Raw genomic sequence first — 20,999 nt, forward strand, 5'->3', positions numbered from 1 at the left:
TTTTAGGATTGAAGGATAGGATAGGATAGGATCATCACTTATAGAGCACGAACAAATGCCGAGGCGTCTTGGCGCTAGTCCATAGAGAGAAACCACTCCATCTAACACCGGGTCACATCAAAAAGCCGTGTTTTTATCAATTTTCTAAAAACTTGGTGACTTTCGGTAAGTTTAACAAAGCCCGGGAGCTCATTCCACCGGCTGGCCGCATGAAACGAAAAAGCTCTACCACCCCATCTGGCTTTTTTGACACGATTCAGTTTCAGCAGGCTTTGAGTAGATGACCTGAGTGTCCGACCCGGGAGGTAGGGGCTGAAGAGCTTCTGGACTTCCTTAGCTCCCCCCCCATACACAGCCTTATGGACTAGGCATAGCGCCTTGAACTCTATTCGCTGCTGAACTGGGAGCCAGTGCAATGCTTTCATTCCCTCAATGACAGACTGGTCCCTAGGTACATCCAACAAGAGTCTAGCTGCCGCATTCTGCAGAACCTGCAGTCTCTTCAGCAAGGTCTTGTTCAATCCTAGCAGAACTGCGTTACAATAGTCCATTTTAGGCAGCACTAAAGCTACCACCACATTCCTGCGAAGATCAGGGTTGATAAAAGGGAAAATCTTCCGCAATATCCTGATTAAGTAAAAGCAGGAAGAGGCAAGATTGCTGACATGCGCAGAGAAATTAAGTTGGTTGTCAAAGACCACTCCCAAATTTCTGACCTTGAGCACGGGACAGGGACATTCACCCGCCTCAGCCGGCCACCAGGAGCTATTCCATACAGGACTTCCCGGGCCAAATTCTATTATCTCCGTTTTCTCTGTATTAATCTTAAGGAAGTTTTCTCGCATCCATCTCATAATTTCTGACATACAGCTATGAAACTTCCTAGCCGTGTCATTCGCTTCTTCACCAGCCGAAACTATAAGCTGGGAGTCATCAGCATAGGAGATTACAGTAAAGCCCTGAGCCCTAATGAGCTTGGCTAAAGGGGCTACGTAAATGTTAAACAGCGTGGGGGATAAAGAAGAGCCTTGTGGCACTCCACATGGTAGGTGGAAAGGGTCCGACTGTAGACCATCCCATAACAGGCTATGGTCTCTGCCCTCCAAAAAAGAAGCTAGTAGGGCCAATGCCCTTCCCTGTACCCCAAACTCCTGAAGCCTTCGAAGCAACACCTTATGATTAACGGTGTCGAAGGCAGCCGAGAGGTCTAACATCACCAGTACTGCCCGACCTCCCCCGTCTACTATAGCCCGTACATTTTCTGCTGCGATCAACAATGCTGACTCTGTAGAGTGCTGTGCACGAAAACCGTGCTGAGAAGAGTCAAGCAGATCGTGGGCCGCCAGATGTGCCGTAAGGGCGCGATTTAGTTCTTTCTCCAGAATCTTAGCCCCCATGGGCAGGGCAGCAATTGGACGATAGTTTTTTAAGACGAGAGGGTCTAATGTAGCTTTTTTTAATAAAGGTTTGATTATTGCCCTCTTCCAGCAAGACGGATAGCACCCAGATTGCATTGCTAAGTTAATTACCTGGGACAGCTCCTCCGCTATCACCTCTGCGGCCAAGTGAAAAACTGATGGAGGACAAGGATCTAAAGGTGATCCTGAGTTTGTTGAAATAATCAGCCTCTGAGTTTCCTCGTTCCTTGAAGCCTCACAAATCTCCACCAGCCGGTTGGAGCCTCAGTGATATTCTGTAACTGGTTTCCACTGAGTTGCACCTGTAGAGTGAAATTCCTGCTGAGCCATCTCCTATGTACAGAATGAGGGAATGCCAATGTTACTCCCGCTCTTCAGCATCTGCAATAGCTCCCAGTGACGAGGCGTGAGAGTTCCAGACATTAGGGCCCCCGTACAGCTACCACTGGGTCCCTCATCTGCGCTTAGCCTGTTAATTACATTCCGATACGAAAGAGATCTACTTCAAACCACTTCTAGAGGCCCCCGCATTCAAAAAGGTCTAAACAAACCCCTAGAAACTGCGTTAGATTGTTACAAGGGGGACAGAATAACCCACCTGACCCCCCTTATCTGTGCAGGTCATTTAAAATCCGGAAATTGGCAACTTCTTGGTTACTTCTGGATTGCATCTCTGCGTGACCTGAGCAGGCAATAGCTGAAAGTGGTCCCCACCCTCAAGATCATGCTCTCATCCCCTAATCAGCTACAGTGGACAGCCATGGGATTTTTCAATCTACAAAGTGCAATTGAAAGATTCTGAATTGATTGCTGCCAGCTCAAAGCTGTTCACTCAATGCTCTCCTGGCTTTGTGCCAGTGTGTACCATTGCAAGGTCTGGGCCTCGATGTCGCGATACGCACTCATTTTGACGATATTTACGAGAATGTTCCTCGTAACCACGACAGACATAAGGTTGCATCTGACGCCTGACTTTACGTAACGCACAGTAGTTTAAGCACATCTGTTGACTTTATGACTGTCACATGCCCCATGTGGTTGGTCCAGTGATCTCATAGTTTACTACAACTTTTAGTAAGCAGTGGAGTACGGAGGACTTATATGCTACGTTCTAAATTTGCTCTTATCACCCTAATAAACAGCAAATAGAAATATAACGGAAAATGAACAATTGGGGATTGTTTGTTCTTTCTGCTATTTTCTTGTGAAAATCCAGCTTGTGTACTGTTTGAAATGACGCCAGAGGCGCGGACGCGGACGCTGATTCTCCCTGGCATTAGCGTGCATGTCCTGCATCTTGCATTGCCAGTAGTAAAGCTGTAGCAGCAGGAGAACAGACTTTGAAACTTGGAGCATCTGGGATCTGGAGTACTTAACGTGCCCTGGTTTGCGTCTGAGGATTGATGTTTACTTCAGGAGACAGCGGGATGGAACTGTAGTGGAAATGCGTTATGTGGATCCGAATTGTTTACCATTTGTATGCAAGAATGAGCAGAGAACGTCTTTAACTGCTTGAAACTACTTGTGTGAAAGGGAAAGTCAGGGGGCCTAATTCACAAAGCCTTTCGTAGTTAAAATTCAGTTTACATGCACAAATGGCTTGATGTGTTAGTGCTAGGTGTTGACAAAAGGTGAACTTGTGCTAGTAAATTCATTTACTCATGCGTAGTATTAACCAAAGATGCAATATTATGCATGAGTAAATCCTTCTCCTTGCAGGAGACGCACATTTCCCCCACCATTCCTACCCTGGGAATGGTTAGAGATTTGCCCCTGCCAAGGCCATGATTACATCCTTTTCCAGGATTGAACCAGTAAGGGAACACCACCATAATTGGTGGGGTGTAGGGAGGGTGTTTCTCTGAAGTGAAAAATCTTTGCATGATGCACAATTATACATTCAGAAACGCCCATGGTTCTAGTTTGGAATTTACAGAGGTTTTTCAGGAGTATTCCTGGAAACCTGCAAATACTGCAGGTTTTCAGGAATACTCGTGGAATTCTTTGTGAATTCCATAAGTTTGGAAATTTGCACCCATGCCAGGTTGTAAACCTTCGGGTGCAGAATTTAGAACTTGTGAATCATGCCCATACTATCTGTATTATCTGTGCTAAAGTTTTTGAGACATGGCATACTGTGGTCCATCTTTTGTCCAAACTAGGGGTCCAATTACATAAAGGGCACGCTTTCCCTGTCTGCACCACGGCGCACCTTCAAATAGGTGCACTGTGCGCAACAGGAAAAGGACACCCTACTAAGTTGAATGAACTGCCCTCAGGGCAGTTGCAAACTCGTGCTGGCTGGGGTGTAGCGCATTCAAGTGAAATACGAGGCACCTGCTTCAAAGCCGCTCCGTGTTTCACAGTGCAGGTGGCATCCGCCTACACTTTTGAAGAGGGGAGAGACATCCTTTTGCAGGAGGGTGCAGTGAGTCACTGCACTCACCTGCAAGAGAATGTCTGGGGAGGGGTCCACAGGATCCTCTTGACCCCCTCCAGAGGGCTGTCATTAGCGGGTGCACTGACAGTGTGCCACCTTTTTGTGTTGCACTGTCAGTGCGCCTCCTGACAGCTTCTTTACCTCTACATCAACAGAGATAAAGCGATTCCCTCATTTGCATGGGACATGCCCCTCTGCAAATGAGGGAACGCCCTCTTGAGGTAGCGCTGGCACAACATGATCGCCAGCGCTATCTGTGTTACAGAAGGAGCTGCACAAGCGTCTGCAGACCCTTCTGTAATACCAAAGAGACCCGGGGGCGTACAAAGCAGGCGCAAATGCTCCTTGCGTCCCAAGGGGCTCTTCTGTAATACAGGCCCAGATGCTTCTGATACAAGTTGTTGCACTGGAATCTTTAAAATGCTCAGTGAATAAAAAATCAAATAGCATTGTAGAGTATTGCTTGTCGAGTCGTCTGACCTCTAGGCTTGCAGATACATTCTGGTTTTGCACCATGTTGTATTTTCTAAGTTATGCCACTTTGCCCCTTTTTAGGTCGACCTAAAAAGCGCTTGCGCTGTTGCTTAGCAACCTGTTGTATATGCTTTTAGAGTTGAATTCTGCCTGTTTCTTGCCCATTGCTTTACATTTGTCTCTGTCCTCGTCCTTTACAAATCCTTGCTTGCTAATGGGCAGTTGTTCCTCTTTGTCCCTCCTTTACGTGTCCGGTTTCCTCTGATTTTTTTTTTTGTAAACAGATGTTTATTGGTTTTTTAAGATGACATCATAGAACAAGCATTGTCATAGCCAATAGGTCTCGCCTTAGGGACCTTATAAGTGTTTAGTTATGCAACACAATATCCTTGGTGCAACAACATCAACTGTTGCATGGCTAAGCACTTATAAGGTCCCGAAGGCGAGACCTATTGGCTATGTCAATGCTTGTTTTTTGGTAGGCAGGGTGAGATTAAGTGATTTGCCCAGAATCACAGCATTTGGAGCTGACGCCGAGACTCGAACCTGACCCCCCAACTCCAGAGTCGGCAGCGCTGGCAGGTAGCCTACATCTCTGTTTGTCCTCTTCGGTGTTCAGCTGCTCTCACTTTCGTTTCTCGGAAAATCGCTCATTGTTTGTCCTTCCTTGTAGGAAAAAAAGCTATTTTCTCGGCTAAGGGAATCGCATCTGCAAAGGCCGGGAATTGAAACTGAAACTAAAGCCCAGGATTAATTGTAGGTCTGAGTTAGTGATAGATGAGACTTAAGACAACTATTAGAGTTGTGCTTCTTTAAATCGTAACACCGCTGAAAGCGGCAGGAGAGAGAGAGAAATATAAAAACGATGAATGAAGGAGAAATAAAAATGTAGAAAGAATGAAAGAGGAGTCCGAAAAAGGGTGCATTAGAGAGAAACAGGGAATGCGAGAGCGTTTAAGTTCATCACGAAAGTGAGACGCACCGAGAAGAGCACGAGAAAGGGAGAAGGACCTGAGAGAGGAATATGGATAAAATTAGGACGAAGTTGACAGAATGAGCAAGAAAGTGGTAACAAGTGAGTAAAAGATACGGGGGTGAAATAGAACGAGGGAAAAATAGGCTACGACTTCTGGTCAGAAACATAGACAGTGCTCAACAGGGAATGTTTGACAGACAGGGTGAGATAATGAGAAGGAGCTAGGAAAAGGGAATGCAAAAGAACGAGTGAGATTTGAAGCGGAGGGAATATAAAAACAAAAAGGAGAGACACAGTAGGGTTACGTTCAAGTTAAAAGAGAAACAGATTTCACTGGGCATCTATTAGAGGACAACCATCCTTTGGAGTAGACTTTAAATTTATGTTAGATTAACCCCTTCAGAAAACGTAGAGTTAACTCTACCTCGGAATTCGCGTATCAGCATAACATTAGAAAAATGCTCTCTGGTGTCAGAAAAAGGCTAAAGGAGATGTATTTCAAGTCACACGAAGGGTTGAATGGCTGGCTCACCCTCTCAACCTGCAGGTTTCATGATTCTTAATTAAAGACGGACAGTGAAGGGAGACACACTCAACCCCGATGACTCGCTTTTAAAAGCTGCTCACTAGAACAAGCAGGAAGTGGGATAAGGGAGGGGGTGGCAAATGGTGTGCACTTTCGCGGCCGCTTTGATGTTCTCAGTGGCCGCGCGGCTCACTGAGAACATCAAAGCGGCCTCGAAATGATCACGCAGGCTGCCAAATGGTGTGCGCGCCCCGCACACATGCACTGTAGTTGGCGGCCTGAAAGCACTGGTTTGCACTTCCAAATCCCCCTTTTACAAAAGCTCTCGCGAGAGCAGCGCTAAAGCGCTGGCTCAGGCGAGACCTAAAAAGCAGCCCAGAGGGCACAACAGATGATCAAACGGTGTAATTAAAGTCCAGTTTCCGGTTTCCTCCGATGCACCACACATTAAATTCTGTATTTATTCGCTTAAAATGTTTATGTCCTGCTTCAGGGATTACTTTTCTTCCTGATGTGTTTCCCAGCCTCAGCACCACACAGCTTCACGTCTGGCATGCTTTCCATTTTATTTTAAAGATGACCAGCCCTCCCAAGCTGGAAAACACCAGCTGTTGGGCTCCATCGGAGCTGCTGCGACGCCTCCGTTCGCAAAGGTCAATGAACTTTAAATGTCTTCTGTCCCTTTCCTATTTTTTCTGTGATTGCTTGAGTGTGCTATTCCTTCTCTTGCCTCTTTCTTGCTCTGTCCTTAAATGTATTTTCTTTCATTTCCTCTCCTCGTGTTCCTAGTGCTGGCGCAATGACCATTGCCGAGGAATGATCCTCTCAGGGGCCCGGGGCCTGATTTGGAGCTTCTAATGATCACACTTCAGTGCTCGTGCACCTGCAGCATTGAACGATGCTGAGGTCCAAGAGCTCAAAGCATCTTCACGGCAGCAGGCGTGATGGTCCAGCCCCATCAGCTTTTGCTGACATCGCCCACTGATAATTCCGCCTGTGCTAACTACCCCTGCATGCGCTCCGTAGCATGTATCCTCATAAACTTTTCACCATGTGCGACCAAGACCTTGACTGAGCCCGAGCATTACTCCTTTCGCCCGCACTGCTCCCTCCAGTTCTGCGAGTAACGTATGCAGAAAACTGATCTGAAAAGATAAAGAAATGAGGGCAGGGAAAACATCGAATTGTTATCTCTTGTCAGAGTACAGACTCTGCTGTAACAACAATTCCGCGTGGGCCAAGCTCCCGAATACTAATAGCCCGCTCGCATTGTAAGGAGTGCTTCATTTCACATGCGGGATGGCTTTACTTTAGTGGGGATTGTCTGAGGTGTCACGCATGATGGCAAGACAATAACTGCAGAGAATCTGGTGAAAAGAAGACGGACACACAGGGGTGGGGTGATCGCTTCATCAGCACACATATGAAACAAATAAGATGCGGACACGTACGCATGCAGGCAGAGAATGTCACACAGGTAGAATCAATAACAGAGCGTCATACGGAGATGGGGTGATCCCTTCAACGCAAGCACAAGGAGATGATGGATGGAGCGCTGACATTTTTCAGGAACTTACCCCCCAGTCACAGATCAGGGTTGAAAACATCATTGTTCTTTAGCTCACTTCGCCACCCAAGTTCAGATCCAGCCATATGCAAATCAGTCTTGACCCTGTTCCTTAAAGGAACAGTCCAGCCCGAACTGCCAAGCAAGGTCTTCTCTGGACCGGAAACAAGCATCCTGGGACCAGTTTCGGAGTAATACCCATCATCAACCACTAGCTTAAATCCAGTGGCAAAGTAAGCAAGGTACCCACGTCTGGGCATACCCTGCCAACTTAGAGCGAACAAAGCAAACAAAAGGATATGATGGACGGAGCGCTGAAACTGTTTAGACACTCACCCCCGTCACAGAACAGGGTTAAATCCATCATCGTTCTTTAGCTCACTTCGCCACCCCAGTTCAGACCCAGCCATATGCAAATCAGTCTTGACCTGAGCAACAGGACACATGCAGAGTAAAAGACGGGCTCATAAAAACAGCAGGAAGCACACAAATAGATAGGACGTTAAGGCACCGTAAAAGAAAGACATACACGGTGCACCTAAAGAAAGCAGCACAAATAGAAAACAAGCCTTGCCAAAGTCAATAGGTTTAAATTCAGGTTACACATGCATGATAGTAGTTGGATGGGGCCCCCAGATATCCTAGGGAGAAAATTCCATAGTGAAGCACCTTCTTGAATCACTTCATTGGCAAGGCAAAGCTCAACTGTCACCAAAGAGTGCTTTGTAAAGAGTCAGAAGATAAACTTTGGATTGTAAATAGTGAACTTAAAAGGCTTACATAGAAAACTACAGCGTAGAGGACACTTCTTCCCCAATCCCCCGAGATAATGTGTGCTGGCAATAGAAGGGTTTTTAATTTTTTGATGAAACACTGTATGGTATGTATGGATGTATATATGTGCATTTGTATAGCACAGAATTGCATAATTTAGGTGGCTGTGCTCCTACCTTAGTCTCCACTCTTAAATGACGATCACAACGAATTCAATACCTGCGAGTATTCAGTACTTAATGATTCTGTTCATTTACTGTAGAACATCTATGTAATATTTCTTGCAATCATCCTTCTGTTGTAAGGGCCAGATAAAACAAGCATTTGCAATGCAATAGGTCTCGCATTCGCGAGATTTTGAGCTATTGGCATTTAAGTGTTTAAAAAACCTGCAATAATAAAAGGCATTGTCATATACAATCGCCCAAACATCCAACTCCTTCTATTTCTACTAGTTATATGTGAATTGTACATGAGCATCCCCATTTTAGATGTTTGGGCCCATGCAAAGATGCGTAAGAGTAAACAGTACTACGGGAGTGCTGCTTTATGGACTCCAAATGCTTTTGTGACTAGGCCTCTACGATGTTATTTTGCTGCAACAGACTGCCACAAATAGAAATGTAGCAAAACACAGCATACTAACAGTAGGTAATATGGCACCGTGGCGCCTCTTGGTAAGCACCACCAGAGGCACGGTTACATGCTGTGCTCCAATGCTTGTGCACGGCATATAACTGAATTTTAACCCACTTTTGCACTGCATCAAAGTGGAGCACAAAATGTGCCAATGTTAAGAAGCACAGGAATATTTTGACCACCAAAAACATCTATACAGTTGCTGTTTAAAGCGGAAGGTGAACTGTTTTAGTGTTCAACTCATGAAATAGTTGCACTTTGGCATGTAAATTAGGGGTGGGCGGAATTTGCGAAATTCACTTTCGCAAATTATCGCGAAAATGTTAAAAATCTCCGCAAACACGCGGAAATATCGCAAAGATGCGGACGTTTTTTTCCCGCCCGTTTGCGGTATTTTCTGCGTGTTCGCGGCTCGCCAAATTACCCATGCGGTTGCTCGCGGGCGCGGCCATCTTGTTTTCACTTGTCTTGCGGTGCATGATCGCGAGAAGAAAGACGTGATCGCGCGACGAATGACGTTACTGCGGGCGCGAACTGTCGCGAGACAGCGCAAATGGCTACCAACAATCCAACATCTTGTGGAGAACGCGACCGGACTGGTAAAACTTGTCGGCGAACGCGGGGATTCAGGTAAGGCGACCGCGCGCACGCGAGAATGTATTATTTTACAGCGCGAGCAAGCAAAAAAATTCCGGTAAAATGCGGATTGCGGAAATTTTGACATTTTCGCGCTCTCTGCGGAACGCGAAAATGTCAAATTATCGCAATTTCCGCGAGCGGAACGGAAATTTAGCCCAGGCCTAATGTAAATCATAATGTTTGCGCAAGTGTATGACGCATAAAAATAATTGCATTTCCACATGAGGACTACAAGTTATTGGACAGCGTGCATTTTTTTCGACCCCTCAGCGAGTTCACAGAGCGCTGGGACCTCACAGCGCTGTGTTGGCCCTGGGGTTGTGAGGGCCCGATCCGATAACCTCCTACAGAGTGAACTCAGATGTAGCCAGGGGTAGATTCTACGGGGGGCATAGTCCCAAGGAATAATAACTACAAGAGGGTTTCGGATCTGGGTGGTGGACATTGGTTTGGTTACCCCACAATATATATATTTTTCATTTAAATGCACAATATGGTGAGATTTTTGAGACCGCAGCATATTTAGCATTTTTTTTAAAGTGTTAGTATTATTCTACATTTACAACTATTAGTGATAATAAATAGGAAATGCTATTTTTTAGAGCACAGTGAGCAATGAACACTGGGAAAGGTTCTTGAGATGTGTTTTCATGGGTATTTTCTATACACTTCTATCCAGTAAAATTGCTGAAAACTAAATAGATCATAAATCCATTTATGCATGACCCATGCACCCTCCTTCAAGACACCTTTGGAGAAAAGTAAGACAAATCCAGTGTTACTAGGTATATTTTCTAAACAACCATTGGAAATAATTGAATGGGGTTTTAAGGCAGGTCTAAATCATCTTCTGCGAGAGCGACCTCAATGGAACAGTCAATAGGAGAGGTAGTCATAGGGTGTTGAAGGAGCATAGGCACAGCTCAGGAAGTGAGTGTGGTGATAGGTTCAGTAGGTTAAAGCAGCAGGAACTGTCCAGTCATTGTTTCAGAGCCTTGTCCCTGTACTTATTTTGTGTCGTTGGGTTCAGGTAGCAGGCGCTGGCACTTATCTTTGAGGATCCAGACTTATTTTTCATCATCAGATTTAGACCCAGACCAGAAGCAAGATGGGCAGAAAAGAAAGAACAAGCATTTGCAATGCAATAGGTCTTGCATTATAAAAGTGTGAGCAATTGGCATTGCTAATGATAATGCAACACTAGCTATTGGCATTGCAAATGATGCCATTTATTTATGTGTTTGTTTTATAAAATAGATAAAAAAAGGCATTGTCATAAACAATGACAATAGCTGAAACTTTTGCAAATGCGAGACCTATTGCATTGCAAATGCCTGTTTCAGTACTGCAGGCTTTTTTAAAGTTTTAGTCACTACTTAAAATGAAATCCATTTTATCAGCGTTGCCAGTGCTCCTTTATGTTTAATGCCCTAAATGAAACACAATGTTCTAAGCAGATTGCTAAACAGCATCTCCAGCCCCGATCACAATGTCTCACTTCATGCTGGACAGTGGGCACCCTGTTTTTATGCAGCACCAAGATGGGGTGAACTAATGCACAGACTGAGGTCTGTCAGTCTCCGAGGCTCAAAGCATTCCTTGCAACAGTCCGCTGTGTCAAGGTATTGCCATGTGTACAGCACACACTCTGCAACAGCAAGTGGTTTCAAAGATGGGGGTGACTTCCCAAACTTTCCGGAGGTGTTCATCGTGTTTGGTGACAGCGTATTTATGCTTACAGCCCAAAAAACTGTTTGTGGCTGTGTGTGTGTGTGGTTTTGTGTGGGTGGTTGTGTGTGGGTGGTTGTGTGTGTGTGTGTGTGTGGTTGTGTGTGTGTGGGGGGTGTGGGGGTGGTTGTGTGTGTGTGGTTGTGTGTGTGGTTGTGTGTGTGGTTGTGTGTGTGGTTGTGTGTGTGGTTGGGGTTGTGTGTGTGTGTGTATGGTTGTGTGTGTGTGGTTGTGTGTGTGGTTGTGGTTGTGTGTGGTTGTGGTCATGTTTGTGTGAGTGGTTGTGGTTGTTTGTTTGTGGTTTTGTGTGTGTGTGAGTGGTTGTGGTTGTGTTTGTTTGTGGTTTTGTGTGTGTGTGTGTGGTTGTGTGTGTGGTTCTGTGAGTGTGTGTGTGGTTGTGGTTGTGTGTTGTTGTGGTTGTGTGTGTGGTTGTGTGTTGTGGTTGTGTGTGTAGTTGTGGTTGTGTGTGGTGGTGTGTGTGGTTGTGTGTTTGTGTTATTGTGGTTGTGGTTGTGTGTGTGTGTGGTTGTGGTTGGGGGGATTGGGGAGGGCAGAGGTAGGGAAGGAGAATGGAAGGAGGAAAGGGGATGTAAAATTAGTGAGAAGTGTGCCAGGGAGGCAAAGAGAGAGATAAAGAGAACAGGAGGTTCAGTGGAGATAGAATGTGAGAGGAGAGAAAGTGAAGGGGAAGTGAAGTGAGGGCAGCAGTAGGAAGGTGTCAGATTTAGGAGGGGACTAGATAGGGAGAAGGAGAGTGGGAGCATACTAGAGGAGATGAAATGGGATCTAAAGATGATAGAAGGGCGGGGGGAGACGAGTGAACATCGATGGAAAAAGAGGAAGATGGATGGTGGAGACCTAAAAGCTGATAAGATGAGGCAGGTTTGGGGAGGGGCGAGTACAGAAAGAGCAGAAGCTGAGGAAGGAGAGAAAAGAAAATAGAAATGGAGAAGCATGGGGAAGGGGCAGGAAAGAGATGGGGAGGTGAGAGAATAAAGAGTGGGAGAGAAGGACCAGGAGAAAAGGATGGAAGGTGGAGAGAGGAGGGGGGAGTGGCTGAGATAAGGGTGAGGATGTAGGTGGAAGAAAGAAACTAAAAAGAGATGGGAGTGGAATGAGACTAGAGGAGAGGGAGGCTGGAGAAGAGAGGGGCAATAAATAGATAAGGAGGGCGGGGGGAAGCGTGGCCAGAGGAGAGGGAGGCTGGAGAGGGGGCAAGAAAGAGATGAAAGAGATAAGGGGGGGGTTAGCGAGGCCAGAGGAGCGGGGGACTGGAGAGGAGGGAGGCAAGAAAGAGATGTGGAGGGAAGCGAGGCTAGAGGAGAGGGAGGCTGTAGAGGGGGCAAGAAAGAGATGGGGAGGGGGCAGGCCAGAGGGGAGGGAGACTGGAGAGGAGAGGGGCAAGAAAGAGAGATGGGGAAAGCGAGGCCAGAGAAGAGGGAGACTGGAGAGGAGAGGGGCAAGAAAGAGAGATGGGGGAAAGCGAGGCCAGAGAAGAGGGAGGCTGGAGAGGGGGCAAGAAAGTGATGGGGAGGGGGGAGGCCAGAGGGGAGGGAGACTGGAGAGGAGAGGGGCAAGAAAGAGAGATGGGGGGAAGCGAGGCCAGAGGAGAGGGAGGCTGGAGAGGGGGCAAGAAAGAGATGAGGAGGGTGGGGGGGCAGCGAGGCCAGAGGAGAGGGAGGCTGGAGAGGGGGCAAGAAAGAGATGAGGAGGGTGGGGGGGGGCAGCGAGGCCAGAGGGAAGGGAGACTGGAGAGTAGAGGGGCAAGAAAGAGATGGTGAGGGGGGCGAGGCCAGAGGGGAGGGAGGCTGGAGAGGAGGGAGGCAAGAAAGAGATGTGGAGGGCAGGGAGGGAAGTGAGGCCAGAGGAGAGGGAGGCTGGGGAGGGGGCAAGAAAGAGATGAGGAGGTTGGGGGGGAGGGGTTAGCGAGGCCAGATGAGCTGTGCAGCATCCAGACTGTCCTTAAGGGAAATAAGGTGCGAGGTCGGGGTGAGGCCAGAAAGAGTTGAGAAGGGAGGATGGACAGGGGGGGGAGTAGATGAATATGTGGCGGTGGGGACAGATAACGTGCTAGAAGCGAGCAGGGAGAGAATAAAAGAGGAGAAGGGTTTTAAGCAGGTAGAGAGGTAGAAGGACGCTGCAAGGCGAGAAAAGAACATCGGAAGATGAGAAAGAGGGGTGAGGGAGAATAGAAGGAGATGAGGACGGATAAGCAGAGGGAGAGAAAATAAGGACAATGAGGTGAGAGTGGAGAAGATAACGAGATACAGATGAGACGATGGCGGTGGAGACGAAAACAATGAGATACGGATGAGAGGATGAGACGGAGGCTGGAGAAGTGAAGGGTGGGAGAAGGGTGGGGGAGCGAGCATAGGAAAAGGGAGAGAAAAGGCTTCCGAGGGAATAGTGGACAGGAGAAGAGGAAGGCCGTGAGGTACAGAGGGAAGAGATGAAAGAATGAAATGTGGAAGCGTAATAAGGGAAGAAAAGAAAGCGAGGGAGGGGGCTCAAGGGTGGGATATTGCAAGAAATGGGTGGCAAAGAGAAGTGATGCGAAGGAAAAAGGTGGTTAGAGAACATTGAAAGAGAGTGCTGCTCTAGAGGGGACACGAGGAAAGGGAGTACAGGGCATGAAAAGGGTGTGTGCACACTTAAGAGTGTGCACCTGAAGATGCGTAAAGGTGGTGAGAGAGAGCAAAGGGAGGGCTGGGGAAGTAATGATGTGGAAGAAGTGAGACGTAAGCTGAGATGGGGTAGAGGAGTAGGTGCAATGGCATGGTATAATGAGGGGGAGTGACGTAGGAGAGAAGGAGCGTGAGAGAGAGATTAAGAGAGGGACGTGTGGTGGTGTGCATCAGGAGGTACTGGGACAAAGGCAGTCAGAGAACGAGGGAAATGAGACAGACCACGTGTAGAAAGAGACAGCAAAGTGGGTAGGATGATTATAGGATTAGAGGCGGCGCAGGTAGAAATGTGGGGAAAGAGGTGAGACGCGGAAGGACTGCATGGTGCACGCGGGAAGGAGGGGAGGAACAAGGGAGGGGAAGGAAGCACACTAGGTGGAAAGGGGGCAGGAGATATAATGAAAAAGGAAGAACAAAAACGGAGGTTGGATGGGCAAAGGAAGAAAGAGGCGACACGCGAACTGGAATAAATAAAACTAAAAAGGAGGAAACTGGAGGAAACAAGCATTGGCCACGAAAGTCATCGCGATCACGATCGCTGTGAAAGCGAAAGTGATCGTGATGACGCGCTAAAACACGAAAGGGATCGCGCGCAAGTGCGCATGCTTGTTGCGCGTTCTAGCAAGCTGGCTAAAAAGCTGGGGGGGAAAAGGCTACCGCCGGCCACAGCTTGCGCATGGCCGCGCACATACACTGCAAGCTGTAGCCGGCGGTAGCATTTTTTGAAGCCCTCACTTAAGGTCTCGCCAGACCAGCGCCCAAATGCTGGGTCAGGCGAGACCTAAAAAAGGAGGAATACAAATTTAGGAAAATGATGACAAAGAGGGAACCCACGGATAAAAAGATCGTGCACGGGTAAGAAAAAGAGGCAGATATTGCAGGGTGGCGGAGGAAAGGGGCATGAGGTGGAATCAAAACTAGACATGAGGAGTCAAGAAAAGACAACCTTGTTACTCAGCAACCTCCACATGCAGCAGGTATGGATTCTTTGAAACACTACTGCACTGTGACAGTAGAAAGCATGTGCCTTCACTATTTCTGGAAACCAAAGTTGCATTCTGTCAACTCAAACTGGAAAAGGCAAGGGGGTTATTTTTGGCAGGAATGGGGCCCGCCATCCCACCTACCAAAGAACCCAACCACCTCAGATGCATCCTTCTCGGCCTCTGCTCCCTCGTGCTTTTTGAGAGAATTTATTTACCCCTACGAATTGGGAATGCACGAGCCCACTTGAATTGTTACCCCTTTTTGTTGAATTTCTACATCGCTGATGCGATTTTTAACTTTATTGGCAAATTTAAATGTATTTTGTGTGTATTTGTACCAGTCTTGGTCTATACATGAACGTGTGGTCTGAATGAGTGTATGATTGTTTGTCTTTATGTGTGGGACCTCTACTTATAGATAAAATATTCTGTATGTTATATGACTTATCCTTCATGTAAAAATTATCATTTTGAATACTGTTATTGAAATAAAGTACGTTCTTTTTATCTCTGTTGTTCTTCCTATCATTCTGAGTCTATTTCCGCCCTTGGCTTTTTCGTATAAATGTGACCCAATTTTGGGCCTAATGAAATCAGATTTAGTGTAGACAGTGGGCTCTGTTCTTTCTTTGAAGGCATCCTTCTCAACACCCGCTCTGCATGCAAACGCGCTGTGGAACTCTGGGACCTACTGGACTCCAACACCCCAGATGGCGCCTTCCTGACGGAGTCCTGGCTGAACCTCTCCTCGGCACCCGACATCGCCATAGCCATCCCGGAAGGCTATAAGATCACCCGCAGGGACCGCACCAATGGAGTAGGAGGAGGAATCACCATCGTCCACAGGAACTCTCTCAAAGTCTCAACCAACACCGACGACACCCTCAGCACCGCCGAACACCTGCACTTCCAGATCCACACCGATCCCAACACCACCCACAGAGAAACCCTCATCTACAGGCCCCCCGGACCACGAGCACAGTTCAGCGACTCCATCACTGACCTCGTCAGCACACATGCCCTCACCTCCACGGACTACATACTCCTCGGGGACCTGAACTTCCACCTCGAGAACACCAACGACACCAACTCCTCCACCCTGATCGACAAACTCGCCAACCTCGGACTCAGACAACTCGTCACTACACCCACCCACTCTGCCGGCCACACGCTAGACCCCATCTTCTCCGCAAGCTCCCACGTCTCCTTCAACCTGGACCCGTGAACGAACAGCGGAAACCTACACCGCCCACAAGAACGCCACCCGCAGACACCACCACCACCTCATCAGATCCGCCAAAAGGACCTCCTTCAAAGACCGCCTAGACAACAACGCACACAACAGCAAAGAGCTCTTCAACATCGTGAAGGAACTCTCCAACCCCAGCTCCAACACCAACGACATCCCATCCTTCACAAGACCTGTGCAACTCGCTGGCCACCTTCTTCCATTGCAAGATCACAGACATCCACGACAGCTTCAACACTGCCACCACCCCGGCAACCACTGAGACCCCCACTCCCACTCCCATGACCACCACCCGCACCAACCGCCTGATCTCCTGGACCAACATCCACGGCGACAACACCATCAAGATCATGAACACCGTCCACTCCGGATCCCGGATGACCCCTGTCCACACCACATCTTCAACAAAGCCAGCAGCATCATCGCACCCCATCTCTGGAAAACCATCAACATCTCCTTCGAGACAGTGACCTTCCCGGAGAGCTGGAATCACGCAGAGATCAACGCCTTACTCAAAAAACCCAAGACGGACCCCAAGGACCTCAATAACGTCCGATCGATCTCCCTGCTCCCGTTCCCGGCAAAAATCATCGAAAAGGCCGTCAACAAATAACTGACCGGCTTCCTCGAGGAGAACAGCATCCTGGACCCATCCCAGTCCGGGTTCCGCAGCAACCACAGGTACCATCGCGGCCACCGATGACATCAGGTCCCTGCTAGACACGGAGAAACCGCGGCCCTCATCCTCCTGGACCTGTCAGCCGCCTTCGACGCGGTCTGCCACCGCACACTACGAACACGCCTCTACGACGCCGGAATCCAAGAGAAAGCCCTGGACTAGACCTCCTCCTTCCTCACCGGCAGAACACAGAGCGTCCACCTCCCCCCCTTCCGCTCCGAAGCCACCGAGATTATCTGCAGCATACCCCAACACTCATCCCTCAGCCCAACGTTGTTCAACGTCTACATGGCACCACTCACCCACATCGCACAACGGCACGACCTCAACATCATCTCCTACGCCGACGACACCCAGTTGATCCTATCCCTCACCAAGGACCCCCACACCACCAAAACCAACCTCCACGAAGGAATGAAGGCCGTCGCCGGCTGGATGAGAATCAGCTTACTGAAGCTGAACTCAGACAAGACGGAGGTCCTCATCCTCGAATCCACCCCCTCGGCCTGGGACGACTCCTGGTGGTCGACTGCACTAGGAACACCCCCAACTCCCACGGACCACGCACGCAACCTAGGGATCATCCTCGACTCTACCCTCTCCATGATGAAGCAGGTCAACGCCGTCTCCTCCTCCTGCTTCAACACCCTCCGCATGCTTCGCAGGATCTTCAAGTGGCTCCCCACCGAAAACAAGAAGGACAGTCACCCAGGCCCTCGTCAGCAGTAGACTGGACTACGGAAATGCACTCTACGCAGGAGCCCCGGCCAAACTCCTGAAACGGCTTCAACGCATCCAGAACGCCTCTACACGCCTGATCCTCGACATCGCTCGCCGCAGCCGCATCACACACCACCTGAAAGACCTACACTGGCTCCCTGTCAACAAGAGGATAACCTTCAAACTTCTCACCCACGCACACAAGGCACTCCACAACACCGGACCAACGTACCTCAACAGCTGACTCAGCCTCTACACCCCCACCCGCCAGCTCCGCAGACCTCGCCCTCGCCACCATCCCCCGCATCCGAAGAATGACCGCCGGTGGCAGATCATTCTCCCACCTCGCCGCCAAGACATGGAACCCCCTCCCCATCCGCCTACGGCAGACCGAAGACCTTCTGACCTTCAGAAGACTTCTCAAGACCTGGCTCTTCGAACAGTAGCAGCTTACCCCCCCTTTGGAACATACTTTATTACAATAGCCTATTAAGAGAAAAATGAATGACAGCATTAACCTGCACTTTGAAAACTGATGAACTTAGATGTCTAGTGATGTCTCTTGGCACTTTCCAGATTAAGAACAAAACACATGAATTTTTGCTGAACACTCAAAAATGACCTTTATTAGTCATATCTGCCACCAAAATGTCATTACAGTGCATTATACCTACAAATGCTTGCTTGGGGGACTGTAGTGAGGCTTCTCACATTGGCTGGTATTTCCAATTGATAAAAAATATAGCTGCAGATTTGTGCGTAACTTTGTCTCTGTCCATTGTTTTCAGGGGTCGTATTTTATCAGGAAGTTCGTGATGGTGCTCCCCTGAGTGTGTTTATGTTCTTGTTTGGGTAAGTGTTTGCTATGAAATGTTATTAAAAAATATATAATAACACAAATAAATTGTCATCTAAAATGTCTGTCTTATAACTTCACAGTGTTACATGTATTGTTGAGCACGTTGGCATGTCAGAGCGCAGCATCTATGTTTTATGATTTACCCTATTCTGATGGCATGGAAGCCCAGGTCACAGGTATATTTCAGGTGGGGCTATGTGGGGACAACTCAAGGTGGTTTGGCACTTAAGAGTAGATACATTTGTTGTACCCACTACTTTTTTGGGGTTTATGAGTGACGCTCCATAGCAAGGGCTACACGGGATGTGTGTCAGATGCTAAGAAATGGCCCTGGGGTTATATTGCCTGTGCGTTATAATGTGCCTTATTGCGCTGACCGCCATCTTCAATATTGACACTGTGACCTCTTCTGCATAAAATGTTTCATTTTGGTGTACAGAATGGCAGCGGAGGAGGGCACAACATATTGTATTATTGTACAGAAGTGTATGCTGCCTTGATATGTATCCAACAACCAGTGATATCAAAACCAAGCATGAGAGCTTACAGTCATGGGCGTCCTTTAGCAGTCACCGCTGGGACCCCTGGCTTGCTCTCTGCGACCCCTGGCACTTCCTTTGCGCCCCCTGGCACTTCCTTTGCGACCCCTGGCACTTCCTTTGCGACCCCTGGCACTTTCTTTGCGCCCCCTGGCACTTCCTTTGCGACCCCTGGCACTTCCTTTGCGACCCCTGGCACTTCCTTTGCGGCCCCTGGCACTTCCTGTGTGACTCCTGGCCTCAGAGGTGGCAAAGGCTGTCCAAAGAAAGAAGGTGACAGTCTCCCAATGAGCATGGGTTATGTTCTGCTGCTTCCACTGGGATCCACTTTTTTTCAAAAAATAAATTCAGCCGAGGCATGCCACTCTTCTGAATAAACAAAAAGTGTAATATAAAGGCATTGTTGAAGCTTATCATGTTTCTTTACTATGAATAGGCAAAAAATGATATTATGACCCTACCTTCACCTTTGTTCTTAGTAAGAGAGATCAAGTGATCATAATAAAAATGTTTTAACAGTCCTAGGAATACTGCAAGCCAATAATATCTTTTGTTATGTAGCTCAATATTGTCCAGTGACAAAAAACAAAAAACGGTGTAATGTTTCCGTGGCATACCATGTCAGTATCCTAATACAGCTCTGTATGCAAAATAGTCTGCACTTATAATGCGGCTCTTAACTTCAGGAGCAAAGGTTCTATGATGTTATTTCCTATGATGTCACCGAGGCAAAGGATGTTTCGATGTAATTTCCGCCATCCCTAGATTTTTTGGTGAATTGACGTCCAAGCTTACAGTATGAAAATGCAAATAAAAAAAAATAGCACTTAGGTCGCTTGCTTCCCATTTACTTATTATCTAAAATTAACCCAGCAGACGCACCACATTCGAGACACTATGAGAACAATAAGGACAGCATGTGTTTAAAAGAAAACGAATAATTTTTCAAACATTTTTTAGGAGTAGACAGTTGTCCCCTGGACAATGCCTGCTCCTAAGAAAGGTTTTTGTCAACATTCATAAAGGGGACCCTTTGTTTGCAAATAGTTACCACCAATTTGTATTTGATGATAAAATATTAATGTTTTGCGATCAGATTTCTATTGCAAAACATTAATACAGAAGTTAAGAAATCAGTATTTGGAAGGGAAGCCCGTTACACACACCTTCCAAATACCGCTTCTCTATTTTGTCTGAAACCCAAATTGCGATTCCGTGAGATGTTACCGAATCGCAATGTGGTTTTTGTACATTTAAAAAAGCTATTTTGCAGCTACAAAGGCTGAAATTTCACCTTTGCGACTGTAAAATTGCTCTGCACAAGAGGTCACTCTCATGCCAGTGGTAATGAAATACTGTCCTATGCATGTGGTGTTCCCTAGTAGCTATAGGACCCAGGCCACCTCTGATTGAGTCCCAGCTCCCCCATTCACCAAATATGCAGTCTTACACACCCCTGTACCTTAGTTCCCCCATCTAACAACACTGAAAGAACCTAAAAGGGAATCTGTTTGCATCTGAGACAGCTTACATTGCTAGGTAAGCATTAACTGATGGAAATATTTGAATGGCTTATAGCCAGACACACAACACTGCTATAAATAGTAAATAAACATTTCACTGCCATATATATGTGGACTGAAAAAACATTTTTTAAAGCCAATAGTTCTCGCTTTTATGAGAGTGACAAGCTGTTGGCTTTGCCAATTTTTGTTCTGAAAGCATTTGTTAAAAAAAACATTAAAAGAAACAAATTTCAAGAAATATTGGAGGAACAGCAAACACGTATCTAAGGTATCTCAAAGTTGAACACTGAATTCAATATTTTCAATCTTTATAAACTGCATGGTTTATTTATGAAATACTTTTCATGCAGGAAACTGAACAGAATTGAATTGGCTTGTTGCCCATGATCCAGCTTAAAAAAGAACAGAAAGGACTAGTAGCAGGTACTTAAGTGTCAGACTTCAAAGGAAAAAGCTTACCACCCCTATTTTATTTTCCACACGACTGTAAGTCTGAACTGGAACAAATTCTCAGGCCAGTTGGTGGCTCTGCTCTGTTGCAGCGCATTGAGCCGATTTAGGAGCCTATTGAAGAAA

General features: G+C 47.2%; 1 protein-coding gene across 1 annotated transcript in view; it reads left to right on the forward strand.

The window, feature by feature from the left end:
• Window positions 1-20,999, forward strand: part of NIPAL2 (NIPA like domain containing 2) — a 535,646-nt gene that overhangs the window by 480,451 nt on the left and 34,196 nt on the right. Inside the window, exon 9 of the mRNA XM_085605195.1 lies at window positions 18,288-18,351. Coding sequence (XP_085461321.1) covers window positions 18,288-18,351 — 64 coding nt within the window. The remainder of the gene's footprint in view (window positions 1-18,287; window positions 18,352-20,999) is intronic.

Source organism: Triturus cristatus, chromosome 5_1, assembly GCF_964204655.1.
Source record: "Triturus cristatus chromosome 5_1, aTriCri1.1, whole genome shotgun sequence".
Classification (NCBI taxonomy): domain Eukaryota; kingdom Metazoa; phylum Chordata; class Amphibia; order Caudata; family Salamandridae; genus Triturus; species Triturus cristatus.